Genomic DNA, 25,259 nt, shown 5'->3' on the forward strand with positions numbered 1-25,259 from the left:
TCCGGAGCAGGAGAGAGGGCTGCAAGGAGGGAGGTGAGGTTGGAGGTGCCTGAATATCCAAATGCACAGTTTCCAAGTTGGGCCAGATCTGGAGGTGACCTGCTCAGGACCTGGGGCGTGAGGTGGAGTGAAGGTAGGGTGACCATTCCATCTCGATTGGCCCTGGATTTTCTGACTTTACCACTGAAAGTCCTGTGTCCCGGGGACCCTCAGTCCTGGGTCATTTGGGCCGCTTGGTCTCTCTCTGCCTTGTCTCTAAGATAAGACCATCTCTGAGAAGCCGGAGTGTTGGTGGGGGGGGGGGTCTATGGAAGCTGCAGTATTGATCACTCTTGTGGGCATGCGTCATCATCTGCCACAGTCTTAAGTGTGACCCCGTGGCATGTTTTCTTATTAGCAAAAGGAGCTTTTTTGTAGACCTGAATTGGAAGAATAACAACTATGCTAAAAATGGCAAATACTTCCAAGAGTGGGAACACCAAAGTGTGGTTAACTCAGTATTTTCCAGTCTGCAAATTAAGTGCATTGTACTCAGAGCCTTAAAAAATCATATCAACAAGTCACCCAGCTAGTTCTTTTCTGTCTATTGGAAATGTAACTGCTGATTTATTGTAATAGCATTTATTTTCGTAGAAATCTAATAATGTCAATTTGTCATATTACATGAAAGGACTGTGTAGAAATATTATAAATTTATTTAATCAAGCATGGAAATCATAGCAGGAGTGAAGAAATAGTCTTTGGTCAGATAGACATATCTAGTTTGGAAAACAGATTTTACACTCCACATGCATTACATAGCACAAACCACAGCTTCATTACAATTCAAATTTTATAACAATTGACTTGTTATAAGCAATCAAATAAGCATCAATAAATTATCCTAGAGAAGGTTTATTTTCAGAACAGCATTTGATGGTTAAATTAAGACTCTCTGGAAAAACTGTAGAAATACATTTCAATCAAAAACCACTCTTTTATAATGAGTTAATATATACAAGGCATATTGAAACAAGTCACATCAGAATTACACTCTCTGTGTCAACACTATGGATGTGTACAATCATCGTAAATAAAAATGTGGAGGTCAGGATATGGCTTATTCATAGATACAAAAGAAGAATTCTTTCCCAGAATATTTACAGGAGGATTACTGGAAATACTGTTCTTTGCTATGAACATCAGTGGAGAATCACTATGCACAGACTTGGATACCTATATACTCCTGTAGCTTAACATATTTATTCCAGAAACTGAAAGACAGCCTCCTCTTCTAAGTGTCCCACATAAAATCTATACAGGTTTGTTGAATTCCTGTTAATTTGTATTCAGTATTAAATTGAATACATTTTGAAAACTTTCAAAGAAACTTTTTCTCTCTTCCAAAAACGCATATATACCTGGGCCTCTCACTGCTGTGGCCTCTCCCATTGTGGAGCACAGGCTCCCGACACGCAGGCTCAGCGACCATGGCTCACGGGCCCAGCCGCTCCGCGGCATGTGGGATCTTCCCGGACTGGGGCACGAACCCGTGTCCCCTGAATCGGCAGGCGGACTCTCAACCACTGCGCCACCAGGGAAGCCCCCAAAACGCATATATTAATGGTTAAAGAAAACAAATGTCCATTCTGCTAGGTTTTGGTACGTAGCTCAGTTCTTCATTTCATTAGGGACCAACGAGAGGGCATAAATACCTTATTTAAGCTAAGCCTTAAATTTTGTTTGTATTAAACTTTTTACTCTGAGATAATTGTATAATAGATTCTGAGAGAATTGCTGATAATTGTAGATTCACATGCGGTTGTAGGAAGTAATACGGAGATTCTGTGTGCCTTTTACCCATTTCCCCCCAATGGTAACATCTTGCAAAATGATACAATATCATAACCAGGATTTTGACATTGATACAGACAAGCTAGGGAACATTTCCATCACAATAAAGGATCCCTTTTACAGACACACCCACCTCTCTCCTTCTCCACCCTCCTCCCTGGTGATCCTTAATCTGTTCTCCATTTCTAGAATTTTGCATTTCAAAATGTTATATAAATGGAATTATACAGGACATAACCTTTGGGGATGGGTTTTTTCACTCAGCATAATTCTCTGAAGACTCATCCAAGTTGTTGCTTGTATTGGAAATTATTTTTATTGCTGAGTAGTATTCCATGGCATGGATGTATCACAATTCGTTTCACCAGTCACCCGTTAAAGGACATCTACAACACTGTAAAGCAACTATACTCCAATAAAAATTAATTTAAAAAATAAAGGGCATCTGGTTGTTTACAGATTGGGAATATTATGAATAAAGCTGCTATGAACGTTTATGTGCAAGTTTTTGTGTGAACATAAGTTTTCATCTCCTTGGGATAGATGCCCCGGAGTGCAATTGCTGAGTCTTATGCCAGTTGCTTGTTTAGTTTTATAAGAAACTGTCAGTTGGTTCTCCAGAGTGGCTGTTCCATTTTACTTTCCCACCAGCTATAGGTTGATCCCATTGCTCTGCATTCTTGCCAATATTTGGTGTTGTTACTGTGTTTCAGCAATTTTGGTAGGTGCCTCGTGGCATCTATTGGGGTTTTAATTTGCAGTTCCCTAATGACTGATGACGTTGAGTATCTTTTCACGTGCTAATCTGCCATATCCTCTTCAGAGAAACATTTGTTCATGTTCTCCATTGTCTAATTGGATTTCTTTAAAAAACTGTTGAGCTGTAAGAGTTCTTCATCTATTCTAGATGGTAGTCCTTTGTTGGATATGCTGTTGGCAGGTATTTCCTCCCAGTATGTAGCCTGTCTTTTCATCCTCTTAACATGGTCTTTTGCAGAATAAAAGTTTAAAATTTTGATGAAGTCCAATTTATCAAACTTTCCTTTTACGGACTTTAGGTTTTTGGTGTCAAGTCTAAGAAGTCTTTGCTTAGTTTAGCCCTAGGTCCCAAAGATCTTCTATTTTTTAAAAAAAGTTTTATGGTTTTGCATTTTATGTTTAGCGTTATGATCTATTTTGAGTTAATTTTTATATAAGGTATGGGATTTAGCTTGAGGTTCTTTTTATTTGCCCATGGATAACTGATTGCTCAGCACATTTATTGAAAAGACTATCCTCCCTCCAGTGAATTACTTTTGTACTTAAAAAAAATCAATTGAGCATATTTGTATGGGTCTATTTCTAGATTCTCTGTTCTGTTCCATTGATCTTTTGTGTCTATGCCTCCACCAATACCACACTGTCTTGATTAATGTAGCTACATAATAAGTCTTTATAGTAGAGTGGTTTCTCCTACTTATTCTTCTTTTACAAGATAGTTTTAGATATTCCAAGGCCTGTGCCTTAGAACTTTTAGAATAAGCTTGAATATGTCTAAAAAACCTTGCTGGGATTTTGATAGAAACTGCATTAAACATACAGATGAATCTGGGGAGAACTGACATTTTTACTATTTTGTGTCCTCTAATCCATGAACATGGTATGTCTCCTCATTTATTTAGGTCTTTGATTTCTTTCATTGGCATCTTTTAATTTTCAGCATATAGATCCTATACACATTTTTGTTAAACTTACACCTAAGTGTTTTTTTTTTTTCCTTTTGGAGTGATTGTAAATGGTATTGTGTTTAAAATTTTGGTTTCCACTTTATTGTTAATATATAAAAATGTGATTAAATTTTGTGTGCTGATCTTGTATCCTAAGACCTTGCTGAAATCAGTTGTTTTACTTTTTTTTTGAATAGATTTTTTGGAATTTTCTATGTAGACAGTTACATCATCTGTAAATAGGGATACTTTTATTACTTTTCAATCATATGCATTTTATTTCTTTTTATTGCCTTATTGCCATGTCCAGAACTTCCAATACAGCCTTTAAAATTTTAATCAATGTAAATTTCTAGAGATTTGCTAAAACTTACTGGCCTGAATGGGGTCCATCATTCTCAAACAGATGCCTTTTCTTTTTTTTTTTTTTGCTTTGTTTTGTTTTGTTTGAATTTTTATTTTTTATACAGCAGGTTCGTATTAGTTATCTATTTTATAGATATCTATTTTAAATTAAATTCTTTTAAATTAGTTATCTATTTTATACATATTAGTGTATATATGTCAATCCCAATCTCCCAATTCATCACACACACACACCCACTACTTTCCTCCCTTGGTGTCCATACGTTTGTTCTGTACATCTGTGTCTCTATTTCTGCCCTGCAAACCGGTTCATCTGTATCATTTTTCTAGGTTCCACACATATGTGCTAATATATGACATTTGTTTTTCTCTTTCTGACTTGCTTCACTCTGTATGACAGTCTCTAGATCCATCCATGTCTCTACAAATGACCCAATTTCGTTTCTTTTTATGGCTGAGTAATATTCCATTGTATATATGTACCACATCTTCTTTATCCATTCGTCTGTCGATGGGCATTTAGGTTTCTTCCATGACCTGGCTACTGGAAATAGTGCTGCAATGAACATTGGGGTGCATGTGTCTTTTTGAATTATGGTTTTCTCTGGGTATATGCCCAGTAGTGGGATTGCTGGGTCATATGGTAATTCTATTTTTAGTTTTTTAAGGAACCTCCGTACTGTTCTCCATAGTGGCTGTATTAATTTACATTCCCACCAACAGTGCAAGAGGGTTCCCTTTCAAGCAGATGCCTTTTCAACACTCTTCTTATCATCCAATCTGTTCAGATTCCATTCCCTGTAATTTGGATAAATAACTGATAACCGTCATCAGTGGTTAAGCTGCAAAGCTCCTTGAGGCAGCTGAGTGAGCTTTAACGAGCTAAGTGAAACTTGATTGTAAAAGCAAAACTAGCGTTAAGAAAATTATCTTTCAGACGGGACTTGGACACAGAGACGTTCAGAGAATTACAATTTGAGGTTGACTTATGGAGTATGTGGTTTCTTCTTCCAGTTTTCCCCTCTTACCTCCAAATTGGGGTAGAAACAATTTTAAACTCTGAAAATATGAAATACCCTCAAAGTTACCTTATTCTTATATATTAGAAATTGCTATTGTTAAGGAACACTTTCGTGATTTAACTTTTGATAAATAAAGAATTCTGTGCATCTTACTATGCTTTTAGTAACAGGCACTTAAAAATATTTGGACAACTCAAACTCTCTTCGTGTCTTAATTTTTTAAACAAAAGTGTAACCATTAATAACACTATTATTTATTTTTTAAATGTATATTTCCTATATTTTGTGTGTTGTATTTTTATATTTATACAATACACCTAACTGACCAAAGAGGGTTTAGAGCCATATAAAAAGGCAGAAAACTGGGTAGTGCTAGATCCTTTATAAATTTCAATATAAGAGGTCTTGGAAGTATACACATAGGTCCTTGTAGGCCTTAGGTATGTACACAGGTACAATGCAGGTGCTCCTGCATATAATTTGTAGAAAGTTTAAAATCTGTAATAGGAATCAAATTTCAGAGACTTGTTTTCCTTTTTGGTAGAAAACAGTGGCCAATCTACAGGCAGGTTAGTGATTGCTTTACTGATTTTACTGAGTCAATGACTACCAGTAACTCTTTTGTCTTGTTCTTAGAATTGGAAATTGTCTAGGTACCACTCTCGCCTTTGTGGGCAGTGAGTGGTGGAATCAGACCCTGGGATGTTGACTTAGCCCCTCTGAGCCTCAGTGTTCTTGTAAGTGGCAATGATGATTCATCTCATTGGCTGTAAGGCTTCAGTGAGATGACCCCGTCAAGGGCCTGGCCCATGGCTGGGTAGGGAGCGTGCCTCCAGTTACTGACTTCTTTCCTTCCTTTCCAGCCTCTCCCTGTCCCCCTCCTCTCTCTATACCACAGACTGAGTACCACTCCCCATGCCTAAGAGAAGGGGACCCTCTATCCCAGCACTAGCAGAGGGGATCTGGGGAGCCTGTTGCCGAAGCTGCCCCTCCCTTAATGTACCACCATGACCTGATTACCTAGAATAGGGCTGTGCACCAAACTCAGGGGGTTCTCACATGGTTTGTCATGTTGCAGTGGAAAAAAAGCTTCATGAGTGACCAGTATATTCTAGCAAATGGGGCTCAATAATGCATTTGCCATTCTGTAGCAGGATGGTAACCCATAGACAAAGAGTCCTGCACCCTCACCCTAAACACAAGACGGCAGCTGTGTGATGCGTATTTAGTTCTTCTGCGGTTGCAATGAGCTTAGAACCAGGACACTGCTTTGGGTACAACAAGCAACAAACATACTCTCACGATACAAAGCGATCACATTGTACATACAGGCATAGGTTTCTTTTCTTTTCTTTTTTTTTAAAGAATGGAACAGCAACTGTCTCAACATGTCACTTTGATAACCAACAGTGTTCCCACATAGGTGAGTCTGGACTGAACACATGTAAACAGACTCTCTATGTGAAGTCCCTGTGTAATTTGGCCATTTGCAAATGGCCACTTCAATCTCCAGCTAGCACAGGGGTCCCTGGTGACCCACTCTTCACTCTGCTGTAAGACTGACAGGGCTGCAATGAACCCTTTCACAAAGAGATAGCAGTCAATTGCTGTCTGGCAGCATCGCTCAAAAGGTTTTCATTTTACGCAAACATCAAGGACTTTCTTCTCACTCCATCAGGCCTTTCTTGGAACTGCTTTGAAATATTCCTCCCTGGAAATGTCAGCTACTCCTCCATACCATTTCTGAAGCCAGATATGTTCTATCTTCATCTTCATAAAGAACCATTCATACTGACGAGGCCACTTCCTCATAACTGGGTGTCTGCAGAAATAAAGACGTCACATTAAAGCTGTTCTCATCAGAGGGTGGGCTCTCCAGAGCACAGTGCCAGATGTATCCTTGGTCAGGTCATAGGGCCCTCCAGACTCCAGGCTTTGTTTAGGCTGAGACCCGCTCAAACCAGCTAGAGGCAGAAGCCAGGGAGCCAGGGTCAAGGTCTGGGGCAGCCTTAGGAGGGCAGGAAACTGTTGTCACCACAGAGTGGCAGACAGCTCAAGTCTTGAGCCAGGCAACTTTGTTCGAACTCCAGTTCAGCTGCTGGGATGCCTCATGGGCCCTTTGCTCTCTTAAGCCTGCCCGGTCTCCTTCCCAGTCACATGGGGGGAGAGGGATGGTGCTCAGATCACACGGCTGCGTGGGCAGCAAATGACGAGACACATAAAGCACCTGCATAGAGGAAGTGCCCAGGGGACGGGGGCCAATGTTACCAGGAAGCATCACAAAAGGCTCTAAGCATCTCTATGTGAAATTGCTGAATTTTAAGTCCGGGAAACATCTGTTCACGGGAAGATTTCCATTCCTGTAGAGGCCTACAACCGTTGCATCAAGCTGAGAACCAGCCAGCGTGGACAGGGACCAGCTCTCACATTCTGCCCTCTGTTTCTGACTTGCCTTCTCCCTCAGGCGTAGGCCTAAAAACATGCATCATCCTTGAGGGCAGGGTCTGGCGCTCACTTTTTTAAAACTTCATAAAAATAGAAGTTTTATTTATATCTAAACATGTTATAAACAAAGTTCAAAGACCAAGTGTAAACTGGGAAAAACATCTGCAACAATGCCAGTGCAGTGATAGGGTTGATGGCTTTTTTAAAAAATATATATTTTTTGGAATCATTGCAAATTGACAGAGAGGTTGAAAGTACGGTATAAAGAACTATTTTTTTTTTCCTAAACCATTTGAAAGTAAGTTGCTGATCTGAGGCCCCAATGCTCCAAACACTCATGCAGCTGAGATGATAACATGATCGTTGTTATTTTAAGCCAACTAGTTTTGTATTTATAACCGGAACAAATTTTGGCCTCTGAAAGGGGAACGTAGGTACAGCAAATTCTAGTCTGTGAGGCCCTGGCTTGGGATCCAGGCAGTAGGATGCTGGAAGGACCTTAGGAGACTGACCATGAGCGTTTAAAGAAGGTAAAGATAAGGTGGTTGGATGTGCGTGGTAAAGGGACCCACATTATCCAGTAGCGGAAATTTTAGAAACACTGTTACCTGCGGTGACGTGGAAAATAGGAAATGAATTTAATGAACGCAAATGTCTCCTGAGGCTTTGGCTTCATCTCACTGCCCATCGTAACATGGAAGAGGAGAAATCAGAACTAAAGAGTGACCGCTGAGATGGAAAATAAAGCGCACAAGCACACAGACACACGCATCTACATTTATCTCTCCGTCTGTATATTGAAAACCACAAGTCCGTGTGGATGAGTCCAATCCCGATCCAATTCCAGACTGATCTAGTGTCCTCCTGTGCTAACTCTCTTCCATGGCGGTGAGAAACCAGGCTTCCTCTCTCCGTGTTTACTTATTACTACACTAAGTCCCCTACGTACGAATCTTCAAGTTGTGTACTTTCAAAGATGTGAACAATTGAATCCAGCAGGGAACCAGAACCTGTGCCATCAACGTCAGGTGTGAGTGAAATGGCAGCTTGCCCTCCGTCTCCTGTTGCTGACAACCCTTCAGCTGTGCCATGTCCCACCTCCTCCCCCTCCTCCAGGCAGTAACTCTTCTTGCCTGTTCACTCGGTGCCAGCCCCTGGATGCCCGCTGCTGTACTGGACTACTGGACTTTTCAAGGCACTGTACTGTCAGTTTAAAAATGTTTTATTTTTGTGTGTGTTTGTTTTTCATGTATTATTTGTGTGAAAAGTATTATAAACCTATTACAGTACAGTACTGTAGAGCCAATTGTATTAGTTGGGTACCTGGGCTGTGTTGGACTTAACAAACAAATTGGACTTAGGATCACACTCTCAGAGGGAACTCATTCGTATGTAGGGGACTTGCTGTATGTTTACTTATTTCATGATCCCCCTGTATGTACAATCATCCCACCTCCATAGGGATGCAGATGGCTTGTCTAATTTACCACCTGCTTTCATGTTACTCTCCCACTAACTTAGACAAGTACTAATCCGCCAGCTTTTGTTGCCCACACCCCATGTGGATACCCGCCCCTCCTCACTCCAGCTCTGACCTTCCACCTCAGGCCTCCCCTTGCACAGACCCTCTCCTCACCCACGGAGACAGACTCCAGCACCCCTGCAGGACCACCCTTCTCACTTTTTGCAAACGCTGATCTCCTCCCCCGCTTCCCGGGGCTCCTCTGTCACTCATTTTGACCCTAGCAGCATGCATGCCAATTTCCTGGGATGTCCTTTTAAAATTTTGATTGAGTGTAACCTCCAGAGCATCCAATTCGGGAAGCAGGTGGTGGGGGGCAGTTAGAAAGCTGCATCCTAAGTGGTTCGGCTATAAAAGGGGTGAGGGGCCCCCATGAAGGAACACTGCCGTCACTTCTGGCACCAAGCTCTGCTTAGAGTGGACATTGGAAATGTCTGCTGTATTGACTGGACTACAAAGCCCCCTTGATCTCCATTTCAAGGCAGGGCCATTGTGAAAGCCTGGAAGTATGCAGGGAACAGTACCTGCAACCCTCAGCATAGGGCGCTCTCCAAAGGCACGGACAGCCCACTGAAAGGTCACATGCGTGGCCTCGGCTGCCACCTCAGGCGACCAAGGCTTTCAGCGTCAGATGGCAATGTTGCCACCAAAGGACAGCTCAGACCATTAATGTCATCACGTCAGAGGCATCAAATGGCACAGCCCGACCTCTGCTTCTTACACTGTATGTTTCTGGGCAAACCAATCTTAAAGCAGATACCAACCTTGAAAACATGGCTTGCTTGGCAAATTCCACTTCTTCTGGAGATACTGCGACCATCTGGCCAGTGAGCGTTAACCGGGCACAGCGGGGATCTTCTGGGTCGACGATATTTTTTCTGCATTTGAAGGACATTTTTCAGATATTAAAATGATGATAGAATGACAGCTGGACATACTAAGGATTTTATTAAAAATAAAGGGAGTTCCCTGGAGAGCCAGTTGTTAGGACTCCGCGCTTTCACTGCCGAGGGCCCAGGTTTGATCCCTGGTCAGGGAACTGAGATCCCACAAGTTGCGCACCGTGACAAAAAAAAAAAAAAAAAAAAGAAAGAAAATAGTGATCATGTTGCTGGTTATATTGTTCAAGTTTTTACATTTTATGGAATTACTTGAAAATACTTTAGCATATATGATCCTGCAATCTCACTCCTGGGCATGTATCCAGACAAAACTCTAATTCATAAAGAGACATGAACCCCTATGTTCATAGCAGTACTATTCACAACAGCCAGGACATGGAAGCAACCTAAATGTCCATCGACAGATGAATGGATAAAGAAGATGTGGTACATATATAGAGTGGAATATTACTCAGCCATAAAAAAAGAATGAAATAATGCCGTTTGCAGCAACGTGGATGCAGCTAGAGATGATCATACTAAGTGAAGTAAGTCAGAAAGAGAAAGACAAATACCATGTGATATCCCTTATATGTGGAATCTAAAATATGACAGAAATGAACTTATCTACGAAATAGAAACAGACTCACAGGCATAGAGAACAGACTTGTGGTTGCCAAGGGGGAGGGCAGGTGGGGAAGGATGGATTGGGAGTTTGGGAGTAGCAGGTGGAAACTATTATATATGGGATGGATAAACAACAAGGTCCTACTGTAGAGCACAGGGGACTAAATTCAGTATCCTGTGGTAAACCATAATGGAAAAGTATATGAAAAAGAATGTATACCTATGTGTATTTGAATCACTTTACTGTACAGCAGAAATTAACACAATATTCTAAATCAACTATACTTCAGTAAACTAAAAAAAAAGTAAGATACTTTGGTACAGGCAGTGTGGCAGGTGTGTCTGTGTAGGCTGGATGTCAGTGTGCATCCTCGCGGGTGGCAGACAGCCCTGGAAGTACCCTAGTCGAGAGTGCACAGGCCAGGGCAAGGCTCTGCAACACCCCCATAGGGAGCCACTGTCCAGAGTCAGGTGGCTGCTCTGCGTGACTCTAGGGAGTGCCACCCCCTCGAGATACTATGAATAGCGCCCCTGGAGTAACGCAGTGCACCTGCCTGGATCCAGCAGTGGTCAAGGTAAAGGCTTTCAGGCATCACCGTCGTCAGACACAGAGGTCCCTTACTGAACATAAGGGATGTTAGAAATAACATTGTATGACAAGCGTTTCCATGGTGGCAGGATTCTTCTATAAACATGTGCTTTCCTTGTAAGAGTCACCTGGCCGTGAAAGTGTGGGAGGGCAACGGAGAGCTCCCACCCACCTCTCATCATGAGAGGCTGCCTATTTCTGGAAGAAGCATAAATGGGAGAATCTGAATCTTCATGTTTCAGATCGTGGCTTCATCTTAAGCCAGGAGAGAAACCTCCCCCAGGTGACAGCTGGTGCCTTACGCATTTCACAATCCCTCCATATGTGCTTGGGAAGGTGGTTCCAGGATGGGGCAACAAGATGTGTCTGTACATCGCCTCGTTTTGTGTGTGGCTGTACATCACCTCATTTTGTTTCATCTTCATGACGACCCCAGGAGGTAGGTGGGATGACTGACCTTGTTTTAGAGATGAGGAGAATGCGATTCAGGTAGGCTAAGTGACTTGTCCTGGGCCATGGAGCTTGCAGGGCCTGTCGGAGCCCAGGTCCTCTGGCCTCAAGCAGGAAGGCAGCCACCTAGCAGCCTAGCACTTGTATCTGGGTGTATCCCAGACTGACCATCTCCTGGATTCTATGAGTCCTCAATATTTATGGATTCTCTCTCTTATTATCTGATTGTGGACTCTTAGATATCATGTTTAATAACATTTTAATTTTTGGTGAATGCTTTCTCAAAAGCTCAGCTTAGGGGGAAGAAAAAAGTTCACCTTAGGGGTAAAAAAAAAAAAAGTATCACATGACAAAAAAAGAGTGTGTGCAGAGATATCTGTTACAGCATCATTTATGATGGCAAAAATGGGAAGTAACCAGGCTTCCCTGGTGGCGCAGCAGTTAAGAATCTGCCTGCCAATGCAGGGGACATGGGTTCGAGCCCTGGTCCAGGAAGATCTCACATGCTGCGGAGCAACTAAGCCTGTGCACCACAACTACTGAGCCTGTGCTCTACAGCCTGCAAGCCGCAACTACTGAGCCCATGTTCCACAATTACCGAAGCCCGTATGCCTAGAGCCCATTCTCCACAACAAGAGAAGCCATCGCAATGAGAAGCCCGCGCACCGCAATGAAGAGTAGCCCTTGCTCGCCACAACTAGGGAAAGCCCGCGTGCAGCAACGAAGACCCAATGCAGCCAAAAATAAATAAATAAAATAAATAAAAATTAATAAAAAAGAAAACGACAAAAAATGGGAAGTAGCCAAAATGCTCAGCAGTGGGAGAACATAAATAAATAGTTTTATCAACAGTATGAAATACAACCTTTAAAAAGAATAAGATAGAGCTATAGGTGGCCATGAGAAAGATATAAGTAAAAAGTTAGCTGAAGAACAATACATGCAGTAGGACCCCGTTAAAAAAAGTAATCCTAAAACTATATGTGTGTGTGTGTGTGTGTGTGTATATATATATATATATATATATATATATGCTTAGAAAATGTTCTTGGAAGGATATATTCTAAGATATAACTTTGGTTATTTCAAGAAGGGGATTTGAGGGGCTCGAGGTGTAGGGGGAGAAGCCCCTTTTTATTTTATATACTTCCATATTCTTTGAATATTACATATGTAATGCAGAAAAGTAATTTCCAGCAGGGGCTGGGGGGCAGATAGGGAGAGTTTGGTGAAAAGGTACAAACTTGCAGCTATAAGATGAAAAAGTCTGAGAATCTAATGCGTAACATGGTGACTCTTGTTAATAACACTGTATTGTATAGTTGAAATTTTCTAAGAGGAGAGAACTTAAATGTTCTCACACAAAAGGCAAACGGCGATTAACTAGATGGTGGGAATCTTTTCATCATGTACGCGTATATCAAATTATCGTGGTGTGTGCTTTAAATATCTTATCATTTTATTTGCCAATTATACCCCAATAAAGCTAAAAAAAGACAAAAAAGTAATGGTCACATAACACTATCTCCTGGTGGGCAGTCAAGGGGTAACTCAGCAGACTGGGGCTGTCCAAACCCTGCGCATTCCAAAGAAAGGCCTGTCTTCAGGAGGACTGGCCCTTGGCTGGCTCCTAGAAGATACCTCTGAGCCCTTGAAATTTCCTGCTTCACCAGAGTGTTTTTGTGCCTGAGACCCTGGGCCATGCTGGGTCAGCTTAACCTCTTGGGCCCTGAGTCTGAGTAGCTAAGATCAATCATGCAGATGCTATAATTGCCATGTGACTGGATTCCAGTAAAAACCCTGGATACCAAGGCTCAGGTGAGTTTCTCTGGTTGGCAATACCTTGCACCTGTTGTCACACATCATTTCTGGGAGCACTAAGTGTGTCCCTGTATGATTCCAGTGGGAAGGGTCTCCTTCCTAGAGCTTGGGCCTGGATTTTCCTGGACTGCGCCCCATGTGCATTTTGCCCTTGATGACCTTGATCTGTATCCTTTCACTGGAAAAGACCATGAGCTCTTGAGTCCTGTGAGTCCTTCCAGCGAATCACTGAGCCTGGGGGTGGTCTTGGGACTCCCACACAGTTGACCAAGCAGACTCTGCACATGCTCTTTTCACAGATGGTGTGTATCACAAAACGGCTGCTTCCAGGAGGCATGACTCATCAGAACTCATTCCCGTCCATTATAACATTAAAGAAAGGTACATTTGTTAAGCAAAACATATGTTTTGCTTATACTTAAGGGACTTGTTTTCACCTGCCTACAAGTTTTTCTTTATTGTACACTCTGCTGAGTCATAATAAGAGAAAGAGTGGACATGCCCACATATTCAGGTGAAATGCTCCACGTCAGAACACCGTGTACCATTTGAAAGTGTTACAGGTTGCTGAGGTTTTGACACTGCAAAAATGTAGTTGCTGAATTGTGAATTTTTCAAAGATGAAAGAATGACGGGAGGCACTCTACACAACTGTAAACACTGAATCAACACTGAATTTTGTAAAAAACCTGAGATGGATTGGAGAAAATAAGTAAAAATAGTAAATGGGAACTAAACATACAGATAACCAGATGAGACTGTCATCAGTTGTACCCAATTTATTTGTTTGCTATTAAAGCCAATTTTTTTTCACAAAATGGCTCCATCATGAAAGCAATGAAATTAGGATTCATAAGTAAGTCATAATAGAAGAACACATTACATTTAAGAAGGGGGCACTTTGCTTCTCCAGTGGTGGAGATTACAAAGACTAGAAAGAAGATTATGTATTTAAATAGGTAAACAGAAAGCTTTATCCTTTTTGAGAATAACAGCCCCTCAAAGATGTCCACATACTAACCTCTGGAACTTGTGACTGTGTTACCTTTCACGGCCAAGGGGAATTAAGGTTGCCAATCAGCTGGCCTGGATTACGCACCTGGGCTCAATGCGATCATAAAGGTCCTTAAAAGTGGAAGAGGGGGCTTCCCTGGTGGCGCAGTGGTTGAGTCCACCTGCTGATGCAGGGGACACGGGTTCGTGCCCTGGTCCAGGAAGATCCCACATGCGGCTGGGCCTGTGAGCCATGGCCGCTGAGCCTGTGCGTCTGGAGCCTGTGCTCCGCAACGGGAGAGGCCACAACAGTGAGAGGCCCGCGTACCACACACACAAAAAAAAGTGGAAGAGGGAGGCAAAAGAGAGTGTTGGGGTGATATGATGGGAAAAAGACTCTCCTGGCCATAGCTGGCTTTGAATATGGGAGGGGGCCAGAGCCCAGGAGTGCAGGCAGCCTCTAGAAGCTGGAAAAGGCAAGAGAATGGATTTTCCCCTAGAGCCTCCACAAAGGACACCTTGGTTTTAGCCCAGGAAGACCTGTTTGGACTTCTGCCCTCCGAAACTATGACGTAATACATTTGTGTTGTTTTGGGCCACGAAGCTGTGGTGGTTTGGTACAGCAGCATTAGAAAACTAATACACCGGGGCTTCCCTGGTGGCGCACTGGGTAAGAATCCACCTGCCAATGCAGAGGATGCGGGTTCGAGCCCTGGTCCAGGAAGATCCCACATGCCGCGGAGCGACTAGGCCCGTGTGCCACTGCGCGTCTGGAGCCTGTGCTCCGCAACAAGAGAAGCCACTGCAATGAGCAGCCTGTGCACCGCAACGAAGAGTAGCCCCTGCTCGCCACAACTAGAGAAAGCCTGCATGCAGCAACGAAGACACAACTCAGCCAAAAAATAAATAAATAAATAAGTTAAAAAAAAACCAAAACCAAAAACAAACAAACAAAAAAACTAATACACCATCAGAGGGAAGTTGGACTCCAATCCTATCCTGAGCCACGTTGAGTGCAACACACCTGAGGTTACCACACCTGCTGCTCCCAAATGGCCAGCCAGTGCACAGCAACCAGGTAGAAGGATGCTGTGTACCCCAGGACCCTGATCCACGGCTCTTGATTTATGAGAGCGTGCTTTGATGAACAGCTGCTGTAGAAGACATTCCCCAATATCCTGTAATAAGCTATAATGAAAAAAAATGAAAAAAAAGAATATAGATATATACATATATATGTATAACTGAATCACTTTGCTGTACACCTGGAACTAACATAATATTGTAAATCAACTATACGTAAAGTAAAAAAAACAAAAACAAAAACATCCCCCCTCCTCTTGGCAATGCACGTGGAATATTGTTTAGGCATCCACTTCCTCCTCACACGGCTTCAGGAAACCCTATTCCATCCCTAGATCCTGAGAGCTGGGATTGCCCAAGCCAACCAGCCAATTCCATCCTCTGGCCATAGTGACGGACTCAGGGATGGGCACAAGAGCAAGTTTGCTCATTAAAGCTCAAGGAGCTACTTGCTGGGGACTTCTGGAATGGCAACCCCTCCCTCTCCTTTGGAGTCTAACTGGAGAGATGCTCGCTGTTGCTGGACATAAACGGAGCACGTGTACCCGGAAGTGGCTGGCAGCCACAGGGGATCACAGGTGGGGGACGGGCAGGGGTGGGAGGGTGCGGCCCTTAAAATGCAGCAGACACTGGAGAAGGCAGCGAGGAGGGATGGGAAAATCTCATTTGGGCTGACCTTGCAGAGCTCCTAAGAAAAGCCTACCTCTGGACTTTTCAAATATGTCAACTAATCAGCTTCCTTAATTCTCCAAGCACATCTGAGCTTATTTTTCTATTTCTTGCAACTGAGAGGTTCCTCGCTATAGAAGGGCTTCAAGTTTCAGGACCTCTGTCTCTGTTCTTGGACTGGATCATATGGTTGAGGCATGTCCAGCTAACGTTGGATGCTATTAGTAACAATCCATGAGAAGCAAAGACGGCCTGTTTTGTTTTTTTTTTAATTTTTTTGCCGAGCCACAGGTGGGATCTTAGTTCCCTGACCAGGATCAAACCTGCGCCCACTGCATTGGAAGCCTGGAGTCTTAACCGCTGGACTGCTAGGGAAGTCCTGGCCTGTATTTTTTAAAAATTACTTACTTACTTACTTACTCAATTTATTTATTTATGGCTGCATTGGGTCTTCGTTGCTGCGCGTAGGCTTTCTCTAGTTGTGGCGAGCGGGGGCTACTCTTCGTTGCAGTGTGCGGGCTTCTCATAGCTGTGGCTTCTTTTGTTGTGGAGCACGGGCTCTAGGTGCGTGGGCTTCAGCAGTTGTGGCTCATGGGCTTAGTTGCTCTGCGGCATATGGGATCTTCCCAGACCAGGGCTCAAACCTGTGTCCCCTGCATTGGCAGGTGGATTCCTAACCACTGCACCACCAGGAAAGTCCCTGGCCTGTATTTTTAAAATATTTGCACATTTATATATTTCCTTGAGATAAGGCTGTATCTACCATGTATTAGGAAGCAGTTTTCCATGGTCTCTCATGTTTCTGAACGTCTTGTAAGCATAGGACTAGCTCCCTTGGCTCTGAACTATGTTTTCACAAAGATGTTTACAGAGCCAACAGCTTTGGAAGACAGAGCATCTCCCCATGGGGTGGCGGCCTGTCCAGAGGGGTGCAGAATGGGCTCCCTCTGGGGGCAGCAGGCTTGCCTCCACTGTACAGACTTTGGTTCTCTAGGCTCAGGGTTCCTCTCCTGTAATGCAAGCCACCGTGTGTGCAGATGACCCCTGGCCCTCTTCACATCCCCCTGGGGGAACTAGGGCTCGGGGGAAATCCCACTATAAACTGCTGATGCTCTGGCTGCTGCCATTGCTGGGGTAACAAAGTCCTTTGCCTCTGACCCAGGAGGCTTGTGTCTTCTGCCCCCATCCGTGAACCACGGCAGGCTGACTCGTTACTTAGAATGAACCAGGTGAGCTTGCTGGCAAATAGGGTAAAACCTTAGAGTCTTCACAGTCTTTGACCCATGTAAAAATATTCAGTTTCTCTGTTTTTGGTTGGAACTGAATCACTTTGGAAACAGCGAGGGAAAAATAATTATAACATGCTGATCAGAAGCTCTGATTTGCATATGTATATCTTTGAGTAATAAAGATGGTGAGGGACTTCCCTGGTGGCACAGTGGTTAAGAATCCGCCTGCCAATGCAGGGGACATGGGTTCGAGCCCTGGTCCAGGAAGACCCCACATGCCACGGAGCAACTAAGCCCGTGCGCCACAACTACTGAGCTTGCGCTCTAGAACCTGTGAGCTACAACCGCTGAGCCTGCGCTCTAGAACTCGCGAGCCACAACTACTGAGCCCGTGTGCCATAACTACTGAGCCTGCGTGCCTAGAGCCCATGCTCCACAACAAGTGAAGCCACTGCAATGAGAAGCCTGTGCACCGCAACAAAGAGTAGCCCTTGCTCGCCACAACTAGAGAAAGCCCGCACGCAGCAACGAAGACCCAACGCAGCCAAAAATAAATAAATACATAAATTTATTTAAAAATAAAAAAATAAAGATGGTGAAATAAATTATTTTAAAACGTTATCTGTTCTTTAGACAAAAGTGTTTCACATTACATGGATTATAGAGCAAGGTAACGAAAGAGCTCTTGCTGGTGCAAAGTCTGGAACCCTTGTGTGGCCTTGCTCTTCCTGGACTAGCCCAGGGCCTTCAGGGGCCCATCCCCAGCCTGGGGATGTGAGAAGCCCTGGCACAAAGGAAGTCCTGCCCCGTCTCCTTGAACCTCCTGAGTCTGTCTGTATTCTTCTTGTTTCCTGTTTAGCATGTGCACAGTCCCCCTAGTCTGAGACACCATCTGCTATTTCCTGGCCTCTGATTCTAGCTGAACTCCATTCCTTGACTTCTAATGGGGCAAGACAAAAATCACTCTTCAGGAAACAGCGACAGCAGCTGATTTTGTATTTGTGCATCTCCGTGTGATTGGGGTTGAGGTGGTGATGGTAACGGAGGGAAGCAAATTCATCTCAGGACGGGCTGCTCTTTGGTTTAGGAAAGCCTATTAGTGGGCATATCGAGGCAAGGCCAGGCCCCCCTCCTCAGGGCACCCAGGCCAGTGTTTGCAGGGAGAGAAAGGGAGCTGAGTGTGTGAGATGCCTCCCCGAGGTTACTGCGTTTTGAATTCTGGTACAGGCAGAAGACACAGAAGGTTTTGTCTTGCTGTATGTGTTTGGGGAGGTCGCTGAGACTCAGAGAAGAGAAGAAAGGCAGTGGGAGGAGGCCTGGACTTTGGAGGGGATACCCAGCCATGTGGCAGGGGTGTCCTCCATCCTTGTGATGAGGGGTGGCCAGTGATGGTGCAGGGATGCCCCGCGATGTGGCTGCTGTCCAGTGCTGTACCTGGAGTTGTCAGACGTAGGAGGTATCAATACAGATGCCCAGTTACCTTTGAATTTTAGATAAACAACACATTTTTTTTTTCAGTATAAGATGTCCCAGACAGTATTTGGGACATGCTTATACTAAAAGTGTATTTGTTTATCTGAAATTCACATTTGACTGGGAATCCTGTCTTTCACCCGACAACCCTAGGCACCCCTCCCACTATTCCCCCAGACCCTAGTGACAGTCTGTTATACCCAGTGTCCCTGCATGGCAAAGGAGAGAAGCCACCAGGTGTGGTGGTAAGACATCCAGATGTGGCTGAGGAGGGGGAAGGGAGAACGGCGGGGGTGGGGTGGGGCGGTGATGGTCCCCACCTGCGTCATCAGCACCTCTCTGGGTTCCTTGGAAATGTCCGGGCGGGCTTTCTGCCTTCCGCAGTTGGTGAGAATTTGGTTATTTTACCTGTGTGCTGCTGGAAGGGCTGCCCCTCGGGGCTGAGGGCCTTCGGCGGCACTGTTTCCATGTCTCTTTCAGGTTAGGGGATGTTCTTTTGGGCATGGCTCTCCTTCCCACTTGTCCTCAGAGCCTGCCACATGCACTCTGCCAGATGGGCAGCTAGTGACCCAAAAGGACTTCTGTCTCAAGGGCAGGACCAGAAAAGCCTGGTCTGCTCAGGTGGTCACCTGGAGAACCCAGAGGATGACTTACCAGCTTGAGGACCCTCTAGAAAGTGGCGGAAGCTGTCTAGGAACTGCCCTTTGCCTGCCCTGGTCCCTGGCTGTGTTCATTACATCGTGCTGCTGCTCTGTGTGGCCTCTGCTAGGGGGAATGCTTGCACACCCCAGCCTGGAACTTATTTTTAACCTTTTCATTTTAATTTTTCCTCCAACAGAATCATTTTTTTCGTTATCATTAATTTATTATTCATATATTGATGGCATGGTTTCCTTTACATTATTGCTAGAGTCATCTTTCTAAAATAAAAAATTGTCACCTTCTAATTTCATGTACTTTTAATACCCCTCTACTTATACAAGCACAACCAAAATCTGAAAATATGGTACAAAATGTTCCTAATGGTCAGGTATTTGTCTTTTTTCCTGGCCTTATCCTTTGCAGCCCTCTGGACATAAACAATTACTTTTACACCAAGATTCAAACCTCCCAGCCTTTCTCACACCATTCTATCTTCCTAGAATGATGAACCCTCCACATGCATGAACACGCATATGCATGTTCCCGTGTGTGTGCACGCACACACTCACCTATCACTGGTTGCCTAATAAACATATTAAAACTTAGCTCATTCCAAGTAATTTTGCTCCACCACTCATATAAACTTGTGCCCTATATATATTTCTATCATAACACATGGAATACTTGTAAAATATTCCACATTTTACAACAATGCCAATGACTCCCCAGGAACAGTGCAATATAATGACCCTTAGGACTTAATTTCACACACTTATTTATTTGTCTACCTCTGCCTGACGGGTGGAATGTAATGGTAGAACATGTGCTTCATTCACCTTTGTGGTCCCGAAAACTTAGCCCCATGGATAGCACATTTTTTGTCCTGAATAAATATTCATTGAATGGGGGCTTCCCTGGTGGCGCAGTGGTTGGGAGTCTGCCTGCTAATGCGGGGGACGCGGGTTCGAGCCCTGGTCTGGGAGGATCCCACATGCCGCAGAGCGACTAGGCCCGTGAGCCACAACTACTGAGCCTGCACATCTGGAGCCTGTGCTCTGCAACAAGAGAGGCCGCAATAGTGAGAGGCCCGCGCACCATGATGAAGAGTGGCCCCCACTTGCCACAACTAGAGAAAGCCCTCGCACAGAAAGGAAGACCCAACACAGCCATAAAAACAAACAAACAAACAAATAAATAAGCAAGCCAAGCATTAAAAAATATATATATATTCATTGAATGAATGGACAGCTGATGATTTCCTTCTTCCTGAAATTTTAGATCTTTGGTTATAACCTTCATATACCTCCTATGATGGGCCCTTGAACACCAAGGAAAAAACAACTATGACTCAGAAAAGCTTATGAGAACACCACCAATTCATTCTGACCATTCATCCACACCAGTCTTCATGTATGCCATACCTGATCTTGGGTAATATACTATAGCAGTACTTTTTTTGCATGAAAGTAAAAATAGTGTGAAAATATCTTTAAACCCTTAAGTCTGTCTTAAAAAAATACATTTTAAATTCACTTGAAATATTCATCCTCATTCTTTTGGCAAGTATTGCTATACCCCTCCTGAGTTCTGAAAGTGACTGTTTTGTGAAGGACCTGTTAAACTACTAAGTAAATAACACGGCTTTTGAAATTATCATAATTACACTTATTTACATAACAGACCATGATCTCTTCAAGAAATTGTTACCTTAATTACATAAAATCTCACATATAGGGTTTCTATTTTCTTTATTCATGAGCTAGTTTTAATCTTCATAGTCTATATTCAGTATAAAATAAATAATGATCTACTATCTCTCCATGGAATTCTGAAAGGAAGTAAATTATTATCATGAATAAAATAACACTTTGAATCATCCTAGAACAAAATGTGCTTTCAACTAGCTAATCTAAGGGATATTGATTTTATAACTTTTGTTGGCCTTCAATTCTATGTCATGGCCTTATTTTTCTCTGGGTAACCAAACTGATCTGGTTGTAACCGTACGAGATTAGGATTTTATTTGCAAGTGTATGAAGAGATGGGGCCACTTTCTTTCTTTTTTTTTTTTAATATTTATTTATTTAGGCTGTGCTGCGTCTTAGTTGCAGCACAAGGGATCTAGTTCCCTGACCAGGATCGAACCTGGGCCCCCTGCATTGGGAGCGTGGAGTCTTAGCCACTGGACCACCAGGGGGAAGTCCCTCCTCCAACAGAATCTAATATAGAATTTGATAGTTTAAGCCAGGGGACTAAGGGACCAAAAGATAAAAAGAGTCTGTTCTTTTACAGGGAGAGGACTTCACGCCCACAGGCAGAGACCCAAAAGGCAATACTGTGTCAAAGCATGGGCCCATCCATACCCAGGTTCCAGAATGCTGTTAAATAGAAAGAACAGTCAGCTCTAGCACCTTGTGGGTAAAAAAGTGGATTAGATGACCCAGGGGCTATAAAGGAAACAATGAGACAGTGGTTGAGGGCTTAAACGACTTCCAATTACATGAGAAGATTGCTTTCTTTGAGCAATCCTTTAAGATAAGTAATCCTCCTTTTGCTACAGTTTTTTTTATACTCACTTTTTTTTTTTTTTGCATTATGTGGGCTTCTCACTGCTGTGGCCTCTCCCGTTGCAGAGCACAGGCTCCGGACATGCAGGCCCAGCAGCCATGGCTCACGGGCCCAACCGCTCCGCGGCATGTGGGATCCTCCCAGACCGGGGCACGAACCCGCGTCCCCTGCATCGGCAGGCGGACTCTCAACCACTGCGCCACCAGGGAAGCCCCCTATACTCACATTTTTATGAGCTACAATTTTCTAAGAGCTTCACAAGGGATGCATTTTTCTAATAAATTGACATTCAACCTTCCCAAACACTTTATGTCTTGTTGGTTAGTACGATACATTTAAAGGCCTGTCTTATTTTGATGTATTTGTGTTCAGTGGTAAAGAAAAATGTTAGAGAAAAGCAGACAGTATGTTCTTTTTGGATTTAGGAAGTTAAGCCAATACACATAGACATACTGGGTGAATGACATTAAAATATTCAACTTTGTTTCGATTCTTTAAAATAGAGGAAAAAAATTTGTTTCATGCAGTCCCCCAGTGACAGGGATACAATGTCAATCACCATCCGATCCAGGTACAGTGGTTCTCAGCCAGGAAGTGTTTCTTCTCGTAAGGGAAACTGGGAAATCTGTGGAGCACCTTTGTCCCAGTGACTGGGCTGGGGGCTCTACTTGCATTTAGCGGGCAGGGACCGGGAATCTGAAGAAATGTCCCGTGATGCATGGGGCTTTCTTGCACAATGAACTGTGCCACCCAAAACACAGCGGAACCCACATGCAAGCAGCTCTGCCCGAAAGAGCTCTTTGCAGGAGGCCCTTTTATCTCGAAACTAACCTCAAACCAGGCGCCCCCACGCTCTACTCATCTCCAGCCCTAGCACACCTTTCAAACGTTTTGATCACACAACGCCTCGCCTAATCTGTTAGCTCTTTCCGTAGGTCAAAGCAGTGGAAATGAAGAAGTCATTAACAGAGGACCAGATCTCTTCGCCAGCTTCCCCTTCAGTAATCTCACAAACAAACTATGTGAACAAGTTAGCATCTAAAGAAAGAGCACAGGAAGTCGACAAGCCTGCACACAGTGGGGCGTGGCACCACTCTGATGCCCTATCTCAATGATTAACTGAGATTACTTCCCTTTTTTCCCTTTAAAAACTTTCATGGGGGCTTCCCTGGTGGTGCAGTGGTTGAGAATCTGCCTGCCAATGCAGGGGACACGGGTTCGAGCCCTGGTCTGGGAAGATCCCACATGCCGCGGAGCAGCTAGCCCCGTGAGCCACAATTACTGAGCCTGCGCGTCCGGAGCCTGTGCTCCTCAACAAGAGAGGCCGCGATAATGAGAGGCCCGCGCACCGTGATGAGGAGTGGCCCCCACTTGCCGCAACTAGAGGAAGCCCTCACACAGAAACGAAGACCCAACACAGCCATAAATAAATAAATAAATTAAAAAAAAATTGTTTAAAAAAAAAAAAAAAAAAACTTTCATGGCCGAGCAGTCTTCGGAGATGGTTTTTGGGGGACACGGAGTCCACCATCTCCCCAGATTGCTGGCATCCTGCTGAAAAGCAACTTTCCTTTCTACCAACATTTGTCTCTCTCTCGAGTATTGATTTCTGAGCGGCGAGCAGCCGGACCTGACTTGGGAACACACAGTGATGTGCTGCTTTGGTCTTAGTAAGTGAAGGACAGCTGGTGTAGAGCAGTTTCTCACTTCGGTGCTATTGCCACTTGAGGCTGGGCAGTTCATCGTGCTGGGGGCGTCCTGTGTGTTGTAGAATATTTAGGAGCGTCTCTGGGCTCCACCCACGGGATTGCAGTAGCACCCTCCTTCCCCAAGTTGTAACAACCAAAATCATCTCCAGACATTGCCATATGTCCCTGGGGAGGGGTCCCCCCACTTCTGTTTGAGACCCACTGGCACAGACACAGGTACATTTACAGACTAGTGGAGGGAGGGGAGAGAGGCTCAGAGGCTTCTGCATTTTGTCAAAGAAATGTGGGTGCCACCTGCAACCCAGAGAGACTGGAGGGGATGAGAAGATTTGGTCTGAAAAGCAGGGAGTAGGCGTGAATCTGAGGGTGGGAAAGGAGCCTTGGTGGGAGATGGAGGATCTTCCAGTGATGTTGGAATGCATGGGAAGATTTTGTTCATGAATTTAAAGTGGGAGAGTCAGCCTGGCCGTGTGATTTGTTCCTGTAACTCGGAGCCTCCTGGGTGCAGGAGGAGGAGCGATCAGGGTTGAACGGGGTTGGATGTAGCCAGGGGTGCTTCAGAGGGAGAGGGGCAGAGAACTTGCAGGTGGTCTTGGGGGTGGGTCATACAGACAGACCCTGGAGTCTGAGCTGGGCGAAGGGGGAGGGGAGCCGGGAGGCGCCGACCGTGGTGAGATGAGACGGTGACGGGGCAGAGGATGCTGGGCTCCATGTGGTCCAGGCACGCTGCAGAGGGGTGACTCAGGCGAGAAGGGCCTGGGGTAGGCTGCTCAGAATGGAGATTCAGAGGTGGGGCGTGTGCTACCGGAGCTGGGTGAGGCCGAGGAAGTGAAAACCTGGCTGGAGAAGCGAGGGTGTAGGATGGACCGTCTGCACGATGCTGAAGGTAAGAAGAGGGTGGCAGTGGAGAGGAAACCGTGAGGCCTCTGTGGCTTCCACCCACCTGTTCTGCTTCCACCTCCAGGGCGACATCAGAACAAAGAGAGCTGCCATTTTCTGGCCTGGCCTTTCAGACATGTGCAGAAAGCACTTAGCTATTTCTCAAGACTTGTTTCAGTCTGGCTGCTTTCAGACTTGCTAGCTTGTCAATATTCTTGTTAAACTTTAGTATCCAGGATGGACCTCATTGCTCGAGCAGGAGGTTCACAAAGTAGAGGAGTGGGTCACGTCCGCCGCTCCCTACTCCGTCCTGCCGGGGAAGCGCATATATGTTGTGTTGTGTTGTGTTGTGTTATGTTATGTTACTTCATCTAAATGGTTATATTAAATTTGATTTGATTCTAATTTTATTTTATGGCGTACCAGTATAATGCCTCACACTGTCCCAGTTAATTCCCCTCCCCAGTTTTCTCTTTCCTTCTTGGCACCATTTTCCTGGCTGTGGCTCTGGCTTCTCTTGACAATTTTTCTGTGTCTCTCAAACAGGATTCAGTGTCTCAAGCTCCCAGTTGGTTCAACCCAGGACCCTTCCACTGGCATCCTTTCACTGGCATCTCAGGTTCCCACCACTTTCCAGGGGCTGTAAATGGCCAAGGAACCAGAAATATCCTCCTCAGCACTCAGATTAAACCCCTTCCTATTTTTTTTTTTGCGGTACGCGGGCCTCTCACTGTTGTGGCCTCTCCTGTTGC

The 25,259-nt window shown here is 44.4% G+C and overlaps 1 protein-coding gene across 1 annotated transcript in view; it reads right to left on the reverse strand.

Moving 5' to 3' along the window:
* Positions 1-677: 677 nt before the first annotated feature.
* CREG2 (cellular repressor of E1A stimulated genes 2) overlaps positions 678-25,259 on the reverse strand; it is a 48,504-nt gene continuing 23,922 nt past the window's right edge. The window contains exons 3-4 of the mRNA XM_082641959.1: positions 9,659-9,772; positions 678-6,749 (exon numbers count right to left, since the gene is read on the reverse strand). Coding sequence (XP_082498085.1) covers positions 6,602-6,749; positions 9,659-9,772 — 262 coding nt within the window. The 3' untranslated portion in view covers positions 678-6,601. The remainder of the gene's footprint in view (positions 6,750-9,658; positions 9,773-25,259) is intronic.

This window comes from Mesoplodon mirus (genome assembly GCF_964341445.2).
Source record: "Mesoplodon mirus genome assembly, chromosome: 14".
Classification (NCBI taxonomy): Eukaryota; Metazoa; Chordata; class Mammalia; order Artiodactyla; family Ziphiidae; genus Mesoplodon; species Mesoplodon mirus.